The sequence below is a fragment of the Neopelma chrysocephalum genome, unplaced genomic scaffold, assembly GCF_003984885.1.
Source record: "Neopelma chrysocephalum unplaced genomic scaffold, ASM398488v2 Primary Assembly neopelma1_189, whole genome shotgun sequence".
Lineage (NCBI taxonomy): Eukaryota > Metazoa > Chordata > Aves > Passeriformes > Pipridae > Neopelma > Neopelma chrysocephalum.
Genome location: NW_020897851.1, coordinates 749009 through 768983, shown reverse-complemented (window position 1 = coordinate 768983; position 19975 = coordinate 749009). Strand labels below are relative to the sequence as shown.

Here is a 19975-nt window from a genome sequence, read left to right as displayed (position 1 = left end):
CTGGGCACACAGCCCTGGGGCTGGGCACACTGCTGGGCACAATCCTGGGCACACAGCCCTGGGGCTGGGCACACTCCTGGGCACAATCCTGGGCACATAGCCCTGCTCTCACATTCCTGGCTGAGCAGCCCCTTCCCAGCAGGATGGGGATGGGGTACAGCCCCCGGGAGAAGCCCCCAGAGGGCACAGTGTCCCACTGTATCTCCTGTCAGGGCACTGCCACCCTGCTGCTGAGGAGGATGGAGTTCAGTAACAGGGATGGGAAAACAAAGCATCCAACCAGGGGCACCTCCCGGCTCAACCCCTGCCAGGAGGAGCCACGGCCAGGCTGGAGAGAGCTCGTCTGCACTGGCTTCCAGAGGGAGTCACACCCCCAGCCCTGCTCAGCTGGGGGCTCTGACCTGCTCCTGAAGATGTTCTTGGGCGTTTTAACTGTAGTAACTCATGGAAGGTCCCACACAGAGTCCTTTTTACCTGGGGGTAAAACCTCCCCCTCTCTCAAAGCCTGGCGGTTCCACCTCTCATCTGTTGTCATTTTGGAAGAGGAATCCTCACACACGTGGCCTTAGGAGGCATCCTGTCCCCACTGGCAATTCCTGTGCCCACCAGCGTGTCCACAGCTCCCGTGTGACTCAGTGGGAGCCGTGACCACTCCTCCTGCTCCGAGTCCCAGCTTGGCTCCACCAGCACAGACACCTCAGGCAGGCAGGAGAGGGGGGGTTCCAGCTTCCCTTGGCTCCAGCACCAGCTGGGACTCTGTGCCATCCCCACACTCCAGGAGGAAACCCCCACCACAACCATTCCCACCATCTTCTCTCCAAGGCACAGTTCAGGGATGAGTGAGGAGAGAGGTGCAGAGGCAGGGGGAGGGACCCCTCACACAGGAACAAGCCCAGGTCTCGTGGAAGCTTCACATCATCTTTTCTTTTTTTTTTTTAACCAAAGGAAATCTCCTACAAATTCCAACAGTAATCACACGGATGAATTCCAGCCAGAGGACCCTGGCAGAGGAACTGCCTTCCCAGGCTGATCCACCTGTTGGCAGCAGCTGAAGATGCTCCCAACCCTCCGTGGTGGATTGGGAACGGGCAGGGGAGCTGCATGGAGAGATATCAGAAGATGAACAGCTTCAGCCTTCCCCATCCTGAGGAGAAAGAGCCAGAAGCACCAGGAGCTGGCTGAGCAGCCCCTGCTGTGCCCCCTTTGGTTACACACACACACAGATTTGCTCCCTGCATTAAGATACAGCACAAATATTTCTCTTCCAAGATGCTGACAGAGAAATATAAACACAAGTGAGATTTCTTTGCAGGAGCCTCCACAGATGGAAAGAGTTTTTATCTAGCAGATGTGAGGGAAAAGCCAGTTTGGGCATGAAAATAAGTGTTCAAGAGCCACTCACTCACCCCTCACCCCACTGCCACAGCCAGTAAAATCCATATTGACCCCTGAGAAGCAAACTGGACCCAGTGACCCCTGAGTGTCACGCTGGCTGCAACACTCAAGAATTTCAGAGAGTATTTCAAAGGCTCACAAGGTTTTTGTGTTGGCTACTTGGTTTTCCTCCTTCCAGTAACTTACAGCTTCTCACCCACCGCCACACAATGGCATTTAATTGCTTAACAGGTCCAGTTCTCCTCCTAAAATAGTTCTTTTCTATTTCTCTCTGGCTGGAACATGTTCTGAACTGTGTTTTGAAGGAGGAGAGGACAATAGGGGACAGTTTTACTGCATGAAAGATCTGCTTAAAGGCGGTTGAACCAAGCTGTAAAATATATATTCAGTAAAATCCCTCAGTATGGGCCAGTTCCTGCTTTCTGGATGATTTGGTTGAAAAGCAATTTTGAACAGATGCTTCGTCACAACACATTAAAATATTTAGTTTATACAAGTATCTCAGAAATGCAGAAACCGTCTAAATATCTTATTTTCTGCAAACTCCATTACGTAATGAATCACCACGGATTTTGCAGGTATCGTGGCATTATCCCAAAGGCTCCCGGTGCCCAGGATTTCCTTCTGAACCAGCCCTCGGAAGGGAGCGCCCGGGATTTGCTCTGGGACGAGACCCGGTGTGGAACAGCTGGGTAATTCCGCCCTCCTGGCTGGTGGGAGCCTCGAGCAGCTCCGCGGCTGCCGAGCCGGTACTTGAGCCCAACTTCAGCTCCGCTCATCCCTCCCCGCTCCGCGGCTCCGGCTCACGCAGAACATGAGATCATCTGGTTTGCAGCCCGGGCAGGGTGTTCGCGATGCGAGGAGCGTGGAGCGGGAGGCAGCCCGGGGTGGGAGCGGTGCCAGGCTCCTTCACACGAGCCGAGGCAGCGCCGGGAAGCGGAGACGGGCGCGATGGGGCCGCACGAATTGTCGGGGATTCAGCAGAGCGCTGGATCCGCGGCCGTAAGGCGCGTTCGAACGTGCCCGGAGGGGGAGGCGAGCAGGGAAAAACCAGATCCTCGGTGTTCCTTCAGGGAAACGGGCAGGACGGAGCCCGGCTGGGCACAGCGAGGGGCAGCGATGGGAAGGCGCAGCGCTCCGCTCGCCTCGGCAGCAGCGGCCGGAGCTGGCGCGGACAGATGGGAATACGGAGGATCGGCGGCTGCTGACAGCACGGAGTGGATTTGCCGTGAAAACCTCGCAAGTTTCCAGCTGGGAAAAGCGGGGGATCTCTCCGCCCGCTGCACAAAAATAAAAATAAACCCCACCACCACCTTCCGCATGCGAAGGCGTAGGACAGGGAGCGAGGAACTCCGCTGCTCACGATGCATCTGGTGGCGCTTCTGTCACTGTCACCGCACCCGCGATCGCTGCCGAGGAGCACCCGGGGCTCGCTGAGGGGGCTCGGCGGCTGCACCGGGGCCCCTGGAGGACCCCCCATCCCGGGGGGACACCCCCATCCCTCCGGGGACCGAAGCCCGGCTCAGCCCCGGACAGATGCCCGCTGCCGGGCTTGGGGCGCCGGAGAAGGGTAGGAGGATGGAGCGGGGGGTGACAAGTCTCCGTGCCCCGACACCCACCGAGGTTCAGCCCCGGGGGCGAGAGGGGCACGATCGCAGCGCGCCCGGGGGGGTGAGAGGGAGGACGGGGGGGGGAAAAACGGGCAGGCGCTGCAGCGCATCTCCCCCGCACACACTCACACGGTTCTCTAATCCTCCGGCTCTGCTCATCCCTCGGCTCCTCCCGGAGCCGCCGGAGCCTCGGCGGGCGCGGAGCGGCGCTCCCGGGCTGCAGCCGCCCCCAGCCCCGGGTCCCCGCCGGGTCCCCGCTCCGTCCAGGCGGGGCCGGGGGGCAGCGGGACCCCGACCCGGGAAGGGGCTGCCGCTGGAGCTGCCCCGCACAGCCCTATCTCGGTCAAGAGCCGCCGGGGAAAGCTCCCTCCGACCCCTTCCAGACCTTCCGCGACCGCTGGGCCGTGAGCGGCCGCGGCCCCCAGCTCCTGCCCCGCACCGCCGGCGCTTCCACGCGCGGTGTCCCGGCCGTGTCCCACTGGGATGCCCTGCGCCCGCATCCCCGCCGAGCCACGGCTCTCGCTAACGCAAACCCAGCGCAACCATCGCCTTTGCCTCTCCTATATATTTTTTTTCTCCTTTCCCTCAGGGATCGCTTCGTGCAAATGGGGCGATAAATCCAGAAAGCGCCACGCACCGTGGAGAAGGGAGCCGGGGGAGGATGCTGGAACGGGGAGGGCGGCAGGGAGGGAAGGCGGCTGCTCCGGAGGGAGGCGGATGGAGCACCTGGAGAGGCAGGAGGGGAGCGGGGAGCGGCGGCAGAGCCCCCCGCCACGGCCCGGGGCTCCGGCACCCGCCCGGCCCGGCGCCGGCAGCCCTACCTGGAAGAGCCGGAGGATGTTGGCCACCATAATGGACACGGAACTTCCCGACGCCCCGATCACTCCAACTACTTTCTCCGGCTTGACGAAGACGGGCGGCTCGCCGTTCGTGCACCTCACGTCGGAGGTGTCCTTCTGGATGAGCGCCTGCACGAAGGTGAGGGACTGCTCCAGCGCGTAGGTGTCCCGGGAGCAGGTGTCCAGGATGCGGGCGCCCAGCGTGACGTTGGGCAGCAGGTCCGGGTCGCTGTTGATCTGGTCCAGCGCGTAGAGCATCGCCTCCAGCCTGTGGATGCCGTTCTCCTTCTTGATGTCCCCGCAGGGCGAGCTCGGGGGGCCCTTGGCGTGCACGGGGAAGAGGCCGCCCAGGGTGATGTCCCCCTCCAGGCGGATGGAGTGGGGCGCGTACATCTCCTGCCCGCGGGCCGCCTCCCCGAGCAGCAGCTCCAGGAGGCAGCAGGGCAGCTCGAGCAGCGCCAGCAGCCGCAGCAGCCGGCCCGGCCCGACCATGGTGATGCCGCCGCCGCCGCCCCCGGCGCTGCCCCGCGCTCCCGAGGGGCCGGGCCGGGCGGGATGGCCGGGGAGGGCTGCGGGGTTCGGCCGCTCCCGCCCGCCCTGCCCGCCGCGCTCCCGGCTCCCGGCGCTGGGCACCGCGACCGCCGCGGCCGCTTTAAAGCGCCGGGGCCGCCCGCCCCCGGCCCGCCCCGCCCGCCGCCGCTGCGCAGCCACCGCAGCACCGCCCCGACCGGCTGGGAGCGGGATGGGATGGGATGGGAGGGGGGAGGTGGGGATGGAGGTGGGGATGGGATGGGGTGGGATGGGATGGGATAGGGGTGTGGGTGGGATGGGATAGGAGTGCGATAGGGATGGGATAGGAGTAGGATAGGGATGGGATGGGATGGGGATGGGGATGGGATGGGATAAGGGTGGGATAGGGATGGGGATGGGATAAGGATGCGATGGGGATGCGGATGGGATGGAGCCGGGATGGGGACGGCCCCGGCCCCTCCGCCCGCCCCGCCGGGGGATGGGTGTTCACAGATGTTGCGCGGCCCGGCCGGACCCGCCGGCGCTGGGAAGGGGGGTCCGGGGACACCCCGCTCCCCGCGGCCGGAGCCCGGAGCCGGAGCTGGGAGCGGCTCGGGAGAGCCCGTCAAAGGCGCCTCCGCGGGGACAGTCGCTCAGCCCCACTGGAGCATCCTCCTCCTCCTCCTCCTCCTCCTCCTCCTCGTTCTCCCGGGCGGTATCGCAGCGCCCCCCGCTCGCGGGGCCCGGGCCCGGCCGGGGAGCAGCGGGGGCCGCGCCCGCAGAGCCCCGCAGCCCGCCGGGGTGCTGGAGCAGCCCGCCAGCACAGCGCTGGCTCTCGTTGCCAAAGCAGCAATCTGGATTCTGACATGGAAACGAGATCCTCCTCCCGCTGAGGTGGGTACCGACGGAGCCCGCGAGGAGGAGGAGGAGTTTGGATGTAACCCCGTACTCCCAGATCCGAAGCAATGCATCCTTCTGTTTCAAGATCTCCAGACCCATTTTTGTTCTGCACACCCAGATCTGGAGGATGCTGCAACGTCCCGGTTTTGTTTCCTTCACCCAAAACTCTGACACCCAAAGAGACAGCACCTGTTGCCATTCTGTGCTGACCAGCAAATCCACACCCTGTCATATTCCCAGTTCAAGAGTAATGGAAAATACATCTCTCAGATATTCCTACCAGACCAAGCACGTTTTTTGGACACAACCTTTAATTCCTCCTTCATAAATACCAGATCATGTGTAGCTGCTGTTCATCATTTGGCCTCTCACACACTCCAGACCAGCAGCACTCCACATGTTCAACCTGCCCAGTCATGGAATGGATTGGAACCACAGACTGGTTTGGGTGGAAGGGACCTTAAATCTCATCCAGTGCCACCCCAGCCATGGGCAGGGACACCTTCCACCAGCCCAGGTTGCTCCAAGCCCCGTCCAACCTGGCCTTGGACACTTCCAGGGATCCAGGGGCAGCCACAGCTTCTCTGGGCAACCTGTGCCAGGGCCTCACCTCCCTCCCAGGGAAGGATTTCTTCCCAATATCCCATCTATCCCTGCACTCTGGCAGTGTGAAGCCATTCCCCCTTGTCCTGTCCCTCCACTCCTTGTCCCCAGTCCCTCTCCAGCTCTCCTGGAGCCCCTTTAGGCCCTGCAAGGGGCTCTCAGCTCTCCCTGGAGCCTTCTCTTCTGCAGATGAACCCCCTCAGCTCTCCCAGCCTGGCTCCAGCCCTCTGATTATCTTGGTGTCTCCTCTGGATTTGCTCCAGCAGCTCCCTGTCCCTCCTGTGCTGTTCCCCAGGGCTGGAGCAGCTCTGCAGGGGGGTCTCCCCTGAGGGGCAGAGGGGCAGAATCCCCCCCTGCCCTGCTGCCCACGCTGTGGGGTCAGCCCAGGGCACGGGGGGTTCTGGGCTCTCGGTGCCCAGGGCCAGGGCACGTTGAGCTTCTCATCAACTCAGCTACTCCTCTGAAGTGTCACTCAGAGGCAGCTCCAGTGATTGCTTCATTTCCAACACATTATATTTCAGTGAAGTAGAGTAACACAACTGTTACTGCTGTAACAGTAAAAACCATCAGTAAAAACTGATGGTTTTTATCTGTTTTGGCCCAGACAAATTTTATCTCCCAACACTGAAGTGCTGCAGCGTGACCAGTCTGGCAGACACAGCGAGTGGCTTTGCTGCCCAGGGCCTGACAGAGAGGGAGCTGCCCAAGGGTTAATGCCACATCTTCCAGTAATTATTAAACCATTTGAACACCTTCAAATCTCTGTACTTTTTAAATTGTGTCCTTACCATATTTTCCAACTTTTTCTTCTTTCTTTTTTTGTTGGTTCTGTGTCCACTCATTTTTGGCAGAAGTTCCCACAAGCAAGGGCTCCAAACTGGTGCTATTCAAACACCACCAGAACCAGAGCAGCCAATGAATGTTCCCTGGTGAAAGGGGATGTTTGGAACCAGCAGCAGAACTGGACAGACGTAGTGGGTCAGAAGATTTGCAGCAGGGCCAGGATATAACAGGCATAAACAACAATAAAAGCAGCTGGAGTTCTCTACTAGAAATTATAATTTTCAGGCTTGGGACCAAAAATTACTTTTTCCATGGAGTGAAAACATCACAAAAGATTATTTCATTGTAATTTGGGTATCGTGATCCAGCTTGTGCCATCACCCAGGCCTTGCTCTCTGCTTCATTCTCCTTCCCTCACACCTTGGTTTACCTAAAGAATCAGTGTCCATACTCCACACCAGATCCCCTAAGGAACATAGGAACTGACACAGCTGACCAGGGCAGACCCAGGGTCCATCTTAGCCCAGGACCTTGTCCTGGAACAGCAGATGTGTCAGAAGAAAAGGCTGGAGCTTTGCTGTGTGCAGATGCCTTTAATCTGTTCCTGCCATAAATCTCTTCCTGGTCTCTCATATACAGAAATTGGTTCAAGCCCTGAAGCATGAAAAATTATTCTAATTACAGTACAAAAATTGATATAGTTAATCATTACTCTGAATATTCTTGATATCCATAAAAGTGCCCAGTCCCTCTTCCACTCCTGTGCAGTACTAGGCTCCCTTGGTGACAAATACCATTGGACATTGCCTGGAAAAACCCTGTTTATCAGTTATCAATCTCCTGCCTTTTAAATTTAACTCTTAAATAGACAATATCTCCCTTCCATCGTACCTGAGCTCCATCCACTCTGTGCACTCAGCTACCTCCACCCACTCTGGTCCTCTCAGACAAAGAACTAAACATAATAACAGCCTGTGCATCTGTCACTGCTGTGTTTGCCTTGGAAGAAGCATTTGGACTTGATGATCTTAAAGGCCTTTTCCAACCCAAATGAGTCTGTGACTCTCTGATTTCCATTTGGATTGTTGAACACCTGGAGGTGACACAGCGCTGACTAAACACGACAGAGAGTGTATCACACCTGAGCGTGTGACAGTCCCCATCCCACTGCAGCTAAAACATCCTCCCCTCCCCATGGCCCGCCAGAACAGCCAACTAAAGGGATTCAACAAGCAATTCCTAAAGAAAAGTTGAATCATGTCCACTGCAAGCTGCACTCCCCCACCCTCAGAGCATCAGCGTTCCCACGTGCACACAGCAACTCACGGCAGAGCTGGAGCTGGAGTCTGGAACCACTCAGAAAGTGATGCCATTGCAGCACCCAGTGCTTTATGTCTTTAATGGGAATATTGACAGAAGCATATGGGAATGGTGGGAAAGTCATTTCAATGTGATGTTTTGTGCTTCACTTCCCAGTGAGTCATTCGTGCACCAAACCCAACTCCCGGCACAAGTCACTCTGAGCAGCCAGGGACAGTGAACACGTCCTTTCCATGCCCTGTTCAACCTTGGGAGCTGTGTCCTCCCACCAGCACAGCCTGGAGACCTCCTGGGACAAGAATGAAGCTGCTGTGCTTTTCTCACCCAAAGAATGGCACACCAGGGAAGCTGGCACTGGGGTTTGAGGCACCGGTACCACTCCAGGTAGGACCAGGCACCCAGAAACCAAAGTCAAGTCCCATCTGTGTCTCCACAACCCAGGGGCACAGTCCCACTGCCTGACACTTGGCAGAGCTGGGGACACGCTCCATCTCCCCCAGTGCAGGTTTGCTTCACAAAAAGCCCCAAACCACCCACAAATCAAAACAAAAGTTCACCAGAAAAATAAAGCAAACCCAACAACAACAAGAGAACAAATCAAGCCTGATCTTTCTAGCAGGAGAGTTTGTTTCAAAGTAAACAGTGGTTAAACACATCCAAGAGCATATTAAAAAACGTTTCTTAACTTGCCTGTCAAATAAGATGGTGGATTCAGCCAAATTGCTCCTGGATAAGCAAAGGTTTTGCCAGCAAGGAATCAGCCTCATCCCTGGCATCCTTCTGGGAGTGGTGCGATCTCCATCACAGGAGGATCTCCTGCATCTCCTTTCAGGGCTGCTGTATAATTAAACATTGCTTTTATTTGGGCAACTGGCAGAGTGAACACGAAATCCTGTTACAACTGACCACTGGAAGCAAAACAAAGAGCGATGGAATGGCAAGAAGGAGGAATAAAACAATCTTTCTAATGTTGGGAATGTGGCACGAGGCTGCTGGGCTGTCAGAGGTCAGCTTGGACAACTGTCATGGATGTGGTACAAGCAATTAACTTGTTGGGTGAAGTCAGGGCTGGGACAGCAGCCAGAGCTCCTGTGTCTGGTGTTCAGAAAATAATGGATTTTTGGAGCAGAGGCCAGTGAAAAACTCAGATCCTTAACTCAGGGCTTTGTTGTTGCTGTTTAAAAAGAGAAGGTGACAGGGTGGCTCTGGTTTCTGGGGAGGACAGGGGACAGCAAATTATTAAAATATTACATTATACTATATTATATTATAATATATAAGTAAATTATAATTTATAAATAATTTATAAATAAATATACTATCGATTATAATTTATAAACCATATGAAGTTATTAAATCTACAAGACATGCTATGGGTTATTTCCAAGTCTATAAAGAAAAAAACCCCTCAATGAACATTCTGTGCTAAACGAAGTCTCTGGGCCTAATCCTCTGGTGTGACCCCGTGTGAGAGCAGAGCAGCTCTGAGAGCCCCAACCTTGGCCACTGCAGGGAGAGAAATAAATGTTCCTTCCCTTTGCTGCTCTCCAAGGTCCAACATCACACCCACAGTTATTTTCCATTTGCAGTCCCCTCCCTGTGCTGCCTCCTGGGCTGCTGGGAAGAGCAAAAGGCTCTGGGAGGAGGGGAGAGAACCTTGGAGGAGAGAGAGCCCTGGGAGGACAGAGGGCCCTGGGAGGAGGAGGAGGGAGCTGGAGCTGAGGATGTGGGGCCCAGGCCAGCTCTGTGCTGGCCCCGTTCCCAGGCAGCAGGTCCCGCCGCGCCGGCAGACGCCACGAACCGCAGGGACCCGCGGCTGACGTGGCACAAGGGTCCCCCTGGAGACCCCTCCCTGGCACCCCACGGGTGCAGCACATGCTCTGGGACCCACCAGGGAGGTCCCTCACCCGCTGCTCTGTGCCACGGGTCACGTCCCAAAATATTGAATCCCCCCCCTGGGGAGGGACGTGCCGGGCACAGGGACAGAGGAGCCCTCACCAACCTGTGCTGAGCATCTCCTGCCAAGGTGTGAAAACCTTCCAGGAGCCCTCTGTCCATGCAGCAGCCTCAGCACTAAGAGAGCAGCTCTGACAGAAGGTGCCAGTGTACAGCAGCAGCCCCTGCTCGTGTTTGTATCATACCTTCCACATCCTGGGCATCAGGAGCTCCACAGACCTGGAAAGGGAATTTCTGATAATACCACTGGAAAAAAATAACAGCCCTCTAAGCTTTTACAAGTGAAGAGATGGTAAATTTTGAAATTTCAGTACAGGTTATTCATGTAAAAATACCACCAGACTAATAGAGGAAACCTGCAGGATAACCAGGGGAGGATATTGCCAACAAGTCTTGGGTTCTTCATTAGAATTTCCTTGGGTTTTCAAAACTCAGTTGTCTCCATCAAGAAAACAGTTTCAGAAGTGACCAAAGCTGAAATCAAAATCAAATAAAATTTTTTTCTAAACACCATTTTTAAAGCCAAACTTGCTATATTTTGGAAAGTATAGCAAGAAACAATCTGGACTTGGCAGTGCTGGGTTTATAGTTGGACTTGATGACCTGAAAGGTCCTTTCCAATCCAAATGATTTTGTGATTCCGTGTAGCACGTGGTTAGAAAAAGGAACCCCAGTGCAGGGGTCTGGTACCACCATTCCCACTACCAGGGAAAGATGGAATGGGAGGGGAGGAAGGCCCTTGCTGCTCCCAGGGATGAGGGGTTTGGTCAGTTTGGAGCAATTTCCACTTTCCAAACAGGAACTCGGGTTCCTTCAGTCCCCTCTGCCTTGGGGGACAGAGGAGACTCGCAGCATTTTTCCCACCAAAAGCCCCATTTTTCCCCTTGCAGCCCCATCAGCTCCTGTCCCAGGGCTCTGAAAGCCATCCCAGCATTGGAGAGGAATGGATCCATCAATTCCTTTGGAGACACTTTCAAAGCACTCCTTAGAGATCACAGATATTTCAAACAGGCAGCTCCATGAGCTTCAGCCAAATCATTGAATCGCTGCCATTCACACACAACAATAACTTTGGCTTCTCAAACACTTATTATTCTCTCAGTTTCTTATTTACTAAGTGTATTGTGATTTGCTTAATGCTTGGAACATCTCTTCCAATGCTAGCCTGAGAATGAAGGAATTGTACATTTCTGATAATTAAATAAGACAGCTTTCTCAAAATAATGACAGTTTTGTAATGTCAGACAATGAACTGAGCACAGCCAGGTCTCCTCCTCCCCGGCTGGCTGTGCTGCCTGGACTTTTCTGAGGGACACAGTGGCATTGAAGCTGATGGAATCACTCAGGATGCTCTTGAGAGCCTTTTTTTTCTCCCAGCCACAAGCAACTCTCTTCTGTCCTTTACGGCTTTGCCAAATTTTAAGCAAGATATTTTAAAAATATTCGACCTTTTTTTTCCACCCCAAAGAATTCAGACAGAAAAGGGTTTATATATTTCTGAAAAATATATAATCATCATCATCCCTCCTGCAGGACCCAGTGCTCAGATTCTAGGATGGATGACTTTGCCTGTATCAAATGTGGGTCAGAAAGGTTTATCTTTGTAAACTGCTTCCAGAGGTTTATGAGCTCACTGGACAGTTCATATCAGCATTGAAAACTTGGACACAAAGCCATAGAATCACAGAATGGTTTGGGGTGGAAGGGACCTTACAGACCATCCAGCTCCAACCCTCTGCCATGGGCAGGGACACCTTCCATGGACACCTTCCATGACCACATGCAGTGTTCTCACACTCATGCCTTCCTGACTTGAAAACTGTCTTTTTTGGAATTAATAATATTTATTTAATGAAAGAGAGGTTACTTACCACAGGAAAGAAAATCATATTGGTAATTCCATACTTTTTGTTGTTTGTTTGCCTTAATAAAGATTCACAGAAAACACCATTTCAAGTTAAAGAGGAACTTCTCCACTAAATCCCTTCCCTTTTGGAACAGCCCAGAGCACAGGGAGCCCCAAAGCACCAAATCACCAGTTGCTCTGAGCTCATTCCACATGAGGTTGAGTCCCCACCGTGCAAGGTGCTGTGATATCAAACACCATCACAGCTGGCACTCCTCTTAATTAGATCTGACAAACCTTGATAATGAATCATTGAGAATATGAGTTAAGCATAATATAAAGCAAACAGCAAGGATCTTATGTAATTCTTCCTACTTCAATGGCTGCAGAAATTGAGTCATGAGATTGTTTTGGAACATTTTATGACAGAAGTCAGGAGTGTTCTTTGTAAATTAAGTTTTAACTTTTTTTTTTTTAAGGTCTCTCCCTGGCTGTGCACATTTTGTGAAAGTGCAGATCTTTTCCTCATCCGTTTCATTTATTCCCTTGACTTCTTTCCTCATTCATTTTGTAGAAAGCTTGGCCTGGGCAAGGTTTTATCCCTGTGTACAACAACAAGCAAACTCAGGCAAAATACATTGATGGCCTGGTCTCCCCAGCTAATGATAACAGATTGTTTTCTCTTGATGTGGTTTTACTGTTTATGGATCCTCCAATATTGAAGTTTCTGCATCCCAGGTGACAGCCCAGCATTTTCAGAGCGCTCCCTCTTCAAGACTCACTGTGTTTTCCAGAGAACACAACAATTTACAGTGACTGGAAACATCTCCATCACCTACTGGCTGCTCTGATCATATTGGTTTTGTTTGAGGTGCCTTGTTATTGTAATGATTGAAATAAGATTTTTCAAACCTTGCAGAGGGATTTGGAAAACGCAGGTGCTGAATTCTGTCTCCCAGGAAATCCTGGGCTGACAAGAGCTTTCTAGAGCAGTTGCTTGAGCTAAACGAGCATAGAAAGGACCTCAAAATAACTCAGAGTTACTGCAGGACAAAATCAAAAATGCCATTATTAAACCCCTCTTTGTTGGGAGCAGCAGGACGGGAATGGAGGCTTTAATGAGTTCCAAAGGCACGGAGGAGCTCGAGGTGCCGGGATTGTGTCTAAAGTAGGTGAACTACTTTCAGCTGCAGCACCAACAAGGGCACCCAGCCGGGCCCACAGCCTCTGAGCTGATCCACTTCCACTGGGGTCACTGCAAACTCATTAAGTTAAAAGATTGGACCATTAATTTGAAAGCTATTGACAGAGCGGTGGGAGCTGGTCTGGAGAATTAAATAACGTGGGGATGGGGAACATCCTCGGAGTCTCATCACCCCAACCCCAGAGCTGGGGGCAGGCAGAACCAGGTTAAATTCCTTAAACAGGAGATTAAGTGGGCCACAGGTGTTACAAAAAGGCTCTGTGTGTGTGTGTATCAATATTTTGATGCCCAAGAGAAGATGGATTTTACCCCCAGTGAGTTCAAATCAGTGACTCTGCCCTTACCAGGACATTCCAATGGCTGAAGATTCCATGAGGCACAAATTGTGATGCCCGAGGGTTAAACTCCTCCTTGGCCCAGTACCCCCACAGGAACCCCAGCCAGACCTCAGACATACTCATGGTTCACTTCAGGAGACAGCTACTGTAACCAGAGACCTGGTGGGAGATGGACAAACAGTCAGAAAAAGGTTATCATAGCACAGACAGAGGTGGTCGTGGCCACATGGAGCTGCCACTGCCCAACTTGTTGGCACTTGAGTTCTGTTGGGTCCTTCAGGTTAACCAAACCACTCTGTCTGACCCAAACCACACATGTTTGGATGAATAATTGAAATATTTTCACTAACTTTTGTCCAATTAAATGGAAGCAAATATTACTTCTTGAAAGTAATAGGGCACTTAGTAGAAAAAAATGTCAAAATGTAGATTTTTTTTCTGTGCAAGCTGTAATCCACCCCCTGGCCTTATCAGAGCTGTCTCTGAGGGCTCTGGCCATGTCACCAAGTCTGTAGAGTGAAGGTGCTGTGAGGACCCAGCACCCAGCTGGACCTGGCTCTGGGGTTTGCTCTGGGCTGGCTCTGCTCTGGATGCTGCCAGAACCATCTCCCATCTCGTTTAACCAAAATAAATCCATTTTCCTCACTTTAAACTGACTCTCCAGTGAACAGCAGAGCATGGGAAGCAGGGGTGGTTGGGAGATTTGTGTGGGAAATGCTCCCCAAGCTCCTGGTGCTGCTGCAGGGTCCTGAGCTGAGCTCAGCTGGTTAAAGGATGGTGCTGAACAACACCAGGGTTGGGGTTTGATCCCTGCATGGGCCATTCCCTGGAGAGCTGGACTCAGTGACCCTTCTGGGTCCCTTCCACCTCACAATATTCTGGGATTCTAATCCTGGCTCCACCACTGCCCTGCACTGAAGACACACACGAGCACAGAAACACAGCAAAGAGCCAACTCCTGCATCCATTCCTTATTTATAACTGCAGCTAAATATTGAGGTAATAGTGTAAAATAGCTGATTTCACCCTGCCCCCTTTTCCTCAGCTTTTCCACAGATGAAAAGCATCTGTGAAAAAGCTGCTTTGTGCCGAGCACCTTCAGCAAGTGTTATTGTCTTGTGATATGCAGAGCTGAAAACCGAATCTGATACAGATATTGGATCAAACCTTGTACTCCGTGGCAATCTAATTTTATCCTGACATGTTGATTGCTTGCTCTTCATCTACAGCTGCTGTCCCAAAGGGTGCTAAGTGAGAGAAGCTCTAGGTTTTTTTTTTTCTTTCCTGGAAGAAGATGACACGAAATAAATGCAGAAGAACACACAGGAACAATGTGGGGTTTGTCAGGCACAAGACAGCTCTGAGGAGGGAAAAAAACTGGAGCTGAGATTTTTGAGGGATGGTACAAAACATGATGGAATTTCTGACTAACAGATCACACAGAACATTCAAACCAAGGGAATTGGGGTTCTTGAAAATCACTCTGCATTGTCTTCTGTGATTACTCCAGGTGGGAAATGTGGAATTCCTTTAAAAAGTCAGGCTTTTGACTCACATTATGACCCTATAGACAAATGCTACTTAGGAATTTACAGCTCATAGACCAACCAAATCCAACCCCAAAATTTAGGTGCAATGTTCACTCAAGGATTTTTGATTTTTAAGTCAGGAACTTCCGTTAGATGCACGTGTGACACCTCTAGGAAGGATGCTGAGCTTGGTCACAGTGGATAATTAATTACCTGGGACTTAAATAAGGGCTTGCAAAAATGAAGAGGATTTTCACAAACCTCCATGGATATAAAATTCCAAATATAAAGCTTAGCAGGGCCAGCAAGGGCTGCAGCATCAGCCAAGCTCCCACAAAGCAAAGGCAGAGAGAAGGAGAGCCCAGACCCACATCAGCCTGAAAGCCACAGTCAGGAGATACCTGGGACACTTCACCTGAGGGAGAAGAGCATCTCTCGCTCAAACATTTGGTGTATTTTAACAGGAAAGGTCCACAATTCCCCCATTTCCCCCCCATTAGTTCCCAGTTTGAACCTCAGGGCAGTGAGAAGATCCCTGTCCCATCTCTCTGTGCACTTAACCTGAGGGTCACGGATCCAATGCAGCAAATATTGGTCCTCCTAATGAAAGACGAAAACCTGCTGTCAATATTTACAGAACCAAAACACGGTGGTTAGTTTTCTTGTAAATATTTAAGAATAAAGTCAAACACAAACTCCACAGCCCTTAAGAAAACCAGGTGACAATGAACTTCACTCACTTCTAATAAATCCAAACTTTGAAGTGTTGCTTAATTTTACAATTTTTTTTTTTTTTGTCTTGACCCAGATCCAAACAATTTTTTACTTCTGGGAAATGCAATGTTCCTGTAGCAGTGCTAAACCCATCATTTATTTTTGTGTTAAACTTGGAGAGGTTTTCTTCTTTCTCTTGAATTACCCATTTGACAGTGTTCTGCATTATCTGTAGGTTGAAAAGTTGTCTTATATTCCCACTCTGCCTTGTTCATTAACTCAGGGTGTAACTCTGGCTCAATCAAACAGAGTATTGTAAAACATACCAATGGTGGCTCAGGGTTGGCAGGAGCAGATAAGAGAAAATCTGCTTGTTATAAGGTTTTTATTAAAGGCAATTCAGTTTGGAGAAACAGAAAATGAAATTAAAAGTGATGCTGGTCTGTATATTAATTTCAGGCAGTTAATTAATTGGAGGGATGGCTGATGAGTGCAGAGCAGAACGGGATGGAGACTCCACGTGGGCTCCAGTTCTAGTTCTGCTACACCCACAAAGAAAAATCAGTGTTCTGGACACAACCATTAACTTTTCTTGTGCTTTGATTCATTAGCAATTTCCCTTTTCACGCTTTTTGAGGGGTAAAAAAGGAAAAGATTTAATTCTGGAGAAGAGAGGAACAAGTAAAAGACAGCAAACCCATGAGAGCACTTAAGGAGGAATAAAAACCCTCTTGTGTTTCTTCTTGTATTTTCTTCTCAACTTTTCCATTTACACCGAGGTGCTCCAGTAGCAAGAGGGTTACATAAGGAGGTCCCACGTCAACAGAGGCAGCTCCTGCCTGGATTTCCAAAGGGCAAAACTTTCAGCAGGGCCAGGACAGGGCAGCCCAGGCCTGGGGGAACCAGGGGAGCCTGCAGAGGTTTTGTTGTTGCTGCCCAGGACATTAATTCCAACCACGGACTCTAATCCAGAGCCATAAATCACCAACTCCCCATCAAAGCACCGCCTGGGAGTCGCAGGATGGAGATGTCTCAGTGCTCCTGTGACATCATTTGAAATCACAGTAACTACTGACAACCTCTCTGAAACACAGCAAATTACCTTTGCTCTTTGCTGCCAGGAGGGAGAATGTCCAGTTCCAAAATGGGAGTTTTACTGTCATTTTATGTTGCTCTCTGTTTTTATGAAGCACAAGTTATGAAGGCATTTCAAACATAAATTACTTGAAAATTCTCCTGCTTAATTCCCACTAGAACTAAACTCAAATTCTCCAGATCAAAATATTTTGGAGCACATTTTCCATTTCTATACCAATATAATTATGGTATTGTTCACATCTAGGGAAGGTTGGACTTGATGATGATCTTGGAGGTATTTTCCAACCTTAGTCATTCTATGATTCTCTGAACACACTCTACAAAATCAGGAGAAGTAAAAAGTTACTATTAGTACAATCCCTGTGGGAAGCAGACCCATTCCACCTCCACCTTTGCCTTGGGTGGCCAGGTCCTCCACGCTGGGTTTACCAGCAGGAACCCAAGTCTTTACCTGGTCATTCTGGTGGGTGTTGGGAGTGCTCCATACCTCAAGTGCACGTGGGAGTGCAGGGCTGGTGTCTGGAGAAGATTAAAGTCCCCCATGGGATCCCATTTGGAGCAGAGGCCTGCAGATGAAGAGGAAGGAGTGAAGAAGCAGATATTACCCAGCAAATACTGAAAATCCAACAGTCAAACCAGGCAACTTTAACAGCTGCATTATTTAAAATTATTTCATTGACAATGAGTGTGTAATTTAAGTCTTCAATATAAGCAAAGAACCACTTGAGTCAAACTGCTATGACAAAACCATTTGATGATTAATCCCCAAACTACACTTTAAAGGCCAGCTCCAAAGCCTTCAGGACAATGGTCCTATTTCTGCTGTGCCACATCATGTTTTTCATTTTGCAAGCGCAGTTCTCCTTCAAGATCTGTAATTTCATATTTGGTTCACCCTGCGAGAAGCCTTTGCCTTCTCCTGAAATACATATTTAGAAAAGCTTTCACAGAAATCTCGCAGCCAACAATGAAAAGAACCTCCCCAAACCCACCGTGGATTTGGGGCATTTCCATCAGCACGGCTCCTGCTGCTGCTCCCGTTGGAGCTCAGGGTGTTCAACCATTTCTCACCTTCGTCCTCGGCCTGAAAAGGTACAAAATCCTCCCATCCAGGCACTGCTGGAAGCAGCAGCAGGAAAGCTGCAGAGCTCCTGGATCTCTGGGACAGGCAGGGAGGGTTTGGTCCGGAACGTCCCCGTTTCCCTCAGCATCCCCCAGAACGTCCCCGTTTCCCTCAGCATCCCTCCTGCTGGTTGAGTTTTCAAACTCAGCTTCCTGGGGGCAGTTCCTGGCCCACCCCACCACTCTTTTTGGGGCCATTCTGTGTCTCCTGGGTCTGGGTTCAGCTCCAGGTTTTCCACAGCTTTCCTGGGAAGGACTCCAGGGAAGGATCTCATTTCCCGCAGTTCGTCTCCTGCTCAGCAATAACAACCCCCTAATTCACAGAGCTCCAATGAGGTTCTCCACGTGGAGAACCATAGCAATAAAACTTGCAAACACATGAGAGAGGGAAAAGCATGTAAATATGATTCAAAACCAATCTGAAGTTACTGAAATCCAATTGAATTCAAATTTCTCCTCCTTCTTGCCCTGGCTGATGTTTCCCCACAGCTACTCTCCTGAATTACCTGTGCAGAGTCACCCTTCATTTAGATAATTTGCATTTACACACTCAAAACCCCTCCACCACCCTGTATTGCTTAAGGAGAAAAGAGATTTAATGATGGAAGTGCAGTCCACGTGTGCTTTGTGTGCGTGGAATGACTGCACAGCTGGGAACACTGCTCTGAGCCTGGAAATGCTCTGCAGGAATGAAGCAAAGCCAATGTCTCACCACCCTTTTCACAGGGTGGGAGTGCTCACAGGAGCAGAACAGAGGGTTGGAACAGCTCAGCAAAAGTGACCACTTGTACCAACCAAACCAGGAGCTTAAACTGGGTTTGAACACGTGTGTGGGGGGGTGTGGTGTGGGAAGAGCCTCACCAGGAGGAGACCAAACCTTCCTGCTGGAGCAACAGAGGCACAAAGGGATGACATCTGGCCATGCTGAGATGGTGCCCATGGCACTGGGTTTGGTGACAAACTGGCTGTCCCCAGTATTTCAGCCCTGAGGAACAACAAGGGGCTTGGTCAGACTTGGTTGGCAGCGCCCTTGTCTGCTCCTCAGTGTCCAGGAAACATGGACTGAGGGAAAACACAGCTCCTCAAATCAATGTGCTGCTCTTGTGAGATCAGAGAATTGGCTGAGGAAGGTGATGGTGATGAGCACAAACCTTACAGAAATCAACTGAAAATAATCCCAGATAACAGTGACTAAGGAACCCCTGGGATAAATGAAGACACAGTCATTGGGGGATGGGGAAGCCCTGGTACAGGTTGCCCAGAGAAGCTGTGGCTGCCCCATCCCTGGAAGTGTCCAAGGCCAGATTGGACGGGGCTTGGAGCAACCTGGGCTGGTGGAAGGTGTCCCTGCCATGTCCCTTCCATCCAAACCATTCTGTCATTCCATGATTCCTTCTACAGAGCACACACAATAAATTAACTTTTTTCAAAACTATTAAAAACCCCCACATCTTCCATGTGCCATGAACCAAACCCCCCTGTGCAGACACAAGGGGTGTCACCTTCGTGTGGCTCCAACACCAGGAGCTGGTGCCTTTGTGCCACCAGGAGCAACCACCACACAACCAGCTCTGAGCTGCAGCTGAGATGAAAACCTCATCCCTGGTACAGCAGGGCCCGGGGAGGCCTCTTGCAAAACCAGCCCTAATATTCAAAATTTAGAAACACCATCTGTTAGAGACTTGGTTAAATAAAAACAACTCATTACTGAACGTAGATCTTGGAGAGGCATCACTTTCCTTCACCTACATCTGATTTCCTTTAGCTGGACAAACACAGTCAGTTGTTTCCCAGTATTTCTGAACAATTTCCAAAGGTTTCTGACAGCAGACACGTTCCTAACCTGTAGCAAAGGAAATAACTGTACTGTGAATCTGGAACTGGCAGTAACTCATGACATTTGAATTATGCTGCTGAAAGGTGTCTTTTTACCAGCTGGTAAATAACAACCCCCTAATTACAGATATAAATCTGTTGAGGTATGAATGCACAGTCGAAAGTGATGAAAATGTTTAATAAAATATGTCCCAGAAATGGAGAACGTGATTAGATTCAACATATTGACCACAGGGGGTTTTCTTGGGCCTGCTGATAGAACCACAGCCCCTCAGGATGGAAACACATCCCTCCTTCCAGTGATAAATGGGCAGGGGAAAACACTCTGGTGATTATAATTGTTCCAAGAGATCTGAGCAGCCCATGAGGCAT

At 51.0% G+C, this 19975-nt stretch overlaps 1 protein-coding gene and 1 long non-coding RNA gene across 7 annotated transcripts in view; both read right to left on the bottom strand.

The window, feature by feature from the left end:
- Positions 1 to 4452, bottom strand: part of GRM7 (glutamate metabotropic receptor 7) — a 220307-nt gene extending 215855 nt beyond the window's left edge. For 3 of the 6 annotated variants that reach the window (XM_027702625.1, XM_027702626.1, XM_027702627.1), the window contains exon 1: positions 3827 to 4452. In XM_027702625.1, coding sequence (XP_027558426.1) covers positions 3827 to 4336 — 510 coding nt within the window. In that variant the 5' untranslated portion in view covers positions 4337 to 4452. The remainder of the gene's footprint in view (positions 1 to 3826) is intronic. The other 3 variants (XM_027702630.1, XM_027702629.1, XM_027702628.1) reach the window with 2 other exon arrangements.
- A 5653-nt stretch (positions 4453 to 10105) lies between these two features.
- On the bottom strand, positions 10106 to 17213 carry LOC113976944. Its single transcript, XR_003537224.1, has 4 exons — positions 15095 to 17213; positions 14472 to 14588; positions 13311 to 13463; positions 10106 to 10162 (listed from the first exon to the last, which is right to left on the bottom strand). It is a non-coding gene; the product is annotated as an uncharacterized LOC113976944 (long non-coding RNA).
- Positions 17214 to 19975: the final 2762 nt, after the last annotated feature.